Source organism: Rhincodon typus, chromosome 42 (assembly GCF_021869965.1).
Source record: "Rhincodon typus isolate 14 chromosome 42, sRhiTyp1.1, whole genome shotgun sequence".
In the NCBI taxonomy this organism is placed as follows: domain Eukaryota; kingdom Metazoa; phylum Chordata; class Chondrichthyes; order Orectolobiformes; family Rhincodontidae; genus Rhincodon; species Rhincodon typus.
This window is the reverse complement of record NC_063373.1, coordinates 5,931,194-5,934,562: the sequence shown is the minus strand read 5'-3', so window position 1 is coordinate 5,934,562 and position 3,369 is coordinate 5,931,194. Positions and strand designations below refer to the sequence as shown.

The following is a 3,369-nucleotide window of genomic DNA, read 5'->3' as shown; positions in this document are numbered from 1 at the left end:
GTCACTAACACACAGCCTGTCCCTCTCTCCCAGCCCCTCCGTCACTAACACAGAGCCTGTCCCTCTCTCCCAGCCCCTCCCTCACTAACACACAGTACTGATGTATTTGGATGAGGCTATAGTGGAAGTTGTAGCATAAGAGAGAGGCTACTCTGACTCAGGACTGTATATTGAGCGTGAGGTGTGGTCTACAGAGCTGGGATAGCTGAATAATGTGGAGCTTTGACTTTGACTGTGTGTGTGCTAATTTTCCGTCGGTGTTACAGGAAATCCCTGTCCTTATTGAGGAGGATCAGATGTTAATGGGGCAGGTCCTGCAGGATGCCAGGCTGATCGGGCTTCAACAGGAAGGAGCTGCCATCCTGGTGAAGCTAAAGAGAGAAACCATCAGCATCTGTGGCTCGGACAGTTACATGTGAGTTGCAAAGTGGACTGAGGCTCTTTCCTGCTTCTCTGATGCTGCTTGGCCTGCTGTATCCATCCAGCTCTACACCTTGTTATCTCAGATTCTCCACATTGAGCAGTTCCTACTATCTCTGGGAATCAGTGTTTTGTGTTTATGATGGCAACGGCCCATCGGAGTCTGTTTCTGTGCTGTGTGACTGTGTGATATACGACCTGTTAAGGAAGATGGGCTAGTGGAAAATAACTTCCCTGACTGTGCCAACCACAGGAGTGGAAGAAGGAAGAAAGGGTTCTATTTTAAAGGACACTTGATGGGCACTCGAGGGAGGATGGGGGGATCGAGGGGTGAGGCTGAATGGATTTCTGCAGTGAAAGCTAGCATACGCTGGATGGGCTGAACAGCCTCTTTCCATGCGATAAACAAATCTCTAAAAGGCTGCCCACCCCTCGGATCAGAGCACCACCCCTCGGATCAGTGTTTCCCCGGGACTTCAGGAGCGTCTGGCTTCCCTCTCGCTGGGCAAACGTTTCCCTCTCTCTCTCTGTGCCATGTCCAAAAAGGGTCACGCCCACCCCTGACAATGCCATGCATTATTCCAGCTCCCCCAACCTTGGGCCACTCCTCCAGCTCAGGAATGTTCCCGAATCCCGTGACGTTTCTCAGCGAACACTACGCACCCCCCCACCAACCCCCGTCAGCCTCTTGCTACAGACCAGCACAATTCCGGTCGCACATTAGCCAGTGTGATTGAGAAATGCAGAGGTCAAGTTGGGGGGTCACACTGCGGAGGCTGCAAATTTGGCAGAAGAGGCAGGCATTTTTTTCCCTCTTTCCCTCGATGTGCTGCCTCGGCCATGTCTTACATTTAACCCTTTGCGGTAACTGCAGTGATCAGATGGCTGTTGTTTAACACGCCGTTTTTTCTCTGACTGTGAGGGCCCAGTGCCACATGGTATGCGGCGCAGAAATTGACTTCTTGGACTGACGCACGGGCCTTGCGGGTGGGTGGGTGGGTGTAGGAGGCTCTGGAGAATGGCTCCAAGGATAACGGGAATGCGTCCTACACCCAGCCACCTTCATCAACCTTCCCTCCATTGGCAAGGTCAGAATTGGGGATGTTCGCCGATGATTGTACAGTGTTCAGCACCATTCGCAACTCCTCAGATACTGAAGCAGTCCATGTTCAAATGCAACAAGATCTGGACAATATCCAGGCTTAGGCTGACAGGTGGCAAGTGACATTCGCGCCACACAAATGCCAGGCTGTGACCATCACGAATAAGAGAGAATCTAACTACTGCCCCTTGATGTTCAGTGGTGTTACCATCACTGAACCCCTCACTATCAACATCCCGGGGCTTCCCATTGACCAGAAGCTGAACATGGACCAGCCCCACATAAACACAGCGGCTACAGGAGCAGGTCAGAGGCTGGGAATCCTGCAGCGAGTCACTCCCCTCCACAAAGCCCTGTCCCACCATCGACACAAGGCAGGAGGGTGATGGGATACTCCCCACTTGCCCTGGATGGGAGCAGCTCCGACAACACTTGAGAAACTCGACACTGTCCAGGGACAAAGCAGCCCCCCATCCTGCTCGATTGACACCACATCCACAAACACCCGCTCCCTTCACCGCTCAGGCACAGTCGCAGCAGTGTGTACCATCTACAAGATGCCCTGCAGAGACTCATCGAGGCTTCTACGACAGCACCTTCCAAAACCCACTGCCCCTCTACCATCTAGAAGGACAAGGTGGGGTGGGGCAGCAGATACATGGGAACACCAGCCCCCTGCGAGTTTCCCCCGCTCTGAGCCCAATCCCCATCCAGACTCGGAAATATATCGGCTGTTCCTTCAGTGTGGCTGAGTCCGAATTCCTGGAATTCCCTCCCTGAGAGGGACGTTGTGGGCCTACCCTACAGCACGTGGGACTGCAGCGGTTCAAGAAGGCAGCTCACTGCCCCACCCCCCAGCTTCTCAAAGGGGGCAATTAGGGATGGAGGCAATAAACACTGGACCCGGCCAGCATCCCACAAACAAATTTTCTGAGAAAAATGTTAGAATGGAGATGCTGAGCTTGTACTTCTCAGAGCGAAGGAAGTTGAGGGGGGATTTGGTGGGAGGTGAAGAACAACACGACGTGTTTATGCGAGGTGGGCAAGAAAAAAATGTAGTGTCCATTCCCTCGTGGTGAGGGGGTCACAGACTGAAGCTCTGGGCAAGAGGTGGAATTTAACCCTGATAAATGTGAGGCGATGCACTTTGGAAAAGGGAATAGGACAAAGGAGTGCTCACTGAACGGCTGGACACTGAGAGGGGAAGAGAGGATCCTGGGATACTTGACCAACAGATCCCCTGAAGGCGGCAGGACAGGGTTAACGGGGCAGTTAGGGAAGGGGGGCACGTCTTTATCAGGTGTGGCACACAGATTGTAAGAGCCGGGAGGTGACGTCGGAGCTGGGCAGGACTTTGGTGAGGCCCACAGCTGGAGCACTGTGTGCGGTTCTGGTCTCCACCACCACACTATAGGAAGAATGTGATTGTACTGGGGGTGGGTGCAGAGGGAGATTCACCAGGACATAGCCCGGGATGGAGCAGTTTAGCGATGGGGAGAGGCTGGAAAAGCTCGGGTTGTTTTCTTTAGAGTGGGTCGGTGGGGCGGATCCCGATAGAGGTGGATAAGGTTATGAGGGGCATGGGCAGGGTGGGTAGGAAGCAGCTGTCCCCCTGAGTCGAAGGGTCAGTAACAAGGGGGTGGGAGGTGTCATTTTAAAGTGATAGGTTTCGAGGGATTTGAGGGAAAATGTTTACACCCAGAGAGTGGTGGGGGTCTGGAATGCATTGCTGGGGAGGGTAGCTGAGGCAAGAAACCTCACAACCCTTGAAGTGTCAGAATATTCAAGGCGGTGGGCCTGGTGTGAGGGCCGTGGGCCTGGTGTGGGGCCGTGGGCCTGGTGCGGGG

General features: G+C 53.8%; 1 protein-coding gene across 1 annotated transcript in view; it reads left to right on the top strand.

Moving 5' to 3' along the window:
* Nucleotides 1–3,369, top strand: part of LOC125487501 — a 39,711-nt gene that overhangs the window by 17,661 nt on the left and 18,681 nt on the right. Inside the window, exon 8 of the mRNA XM_048619104.1 lies at nt 267–415. Within this exon, the coding sequence (XP_048475061.1) occupies nt 267–415 (149 nt within the window). The remainder of the gene's footprint in view (nt 1–266; nt 416–3,369) is intronic.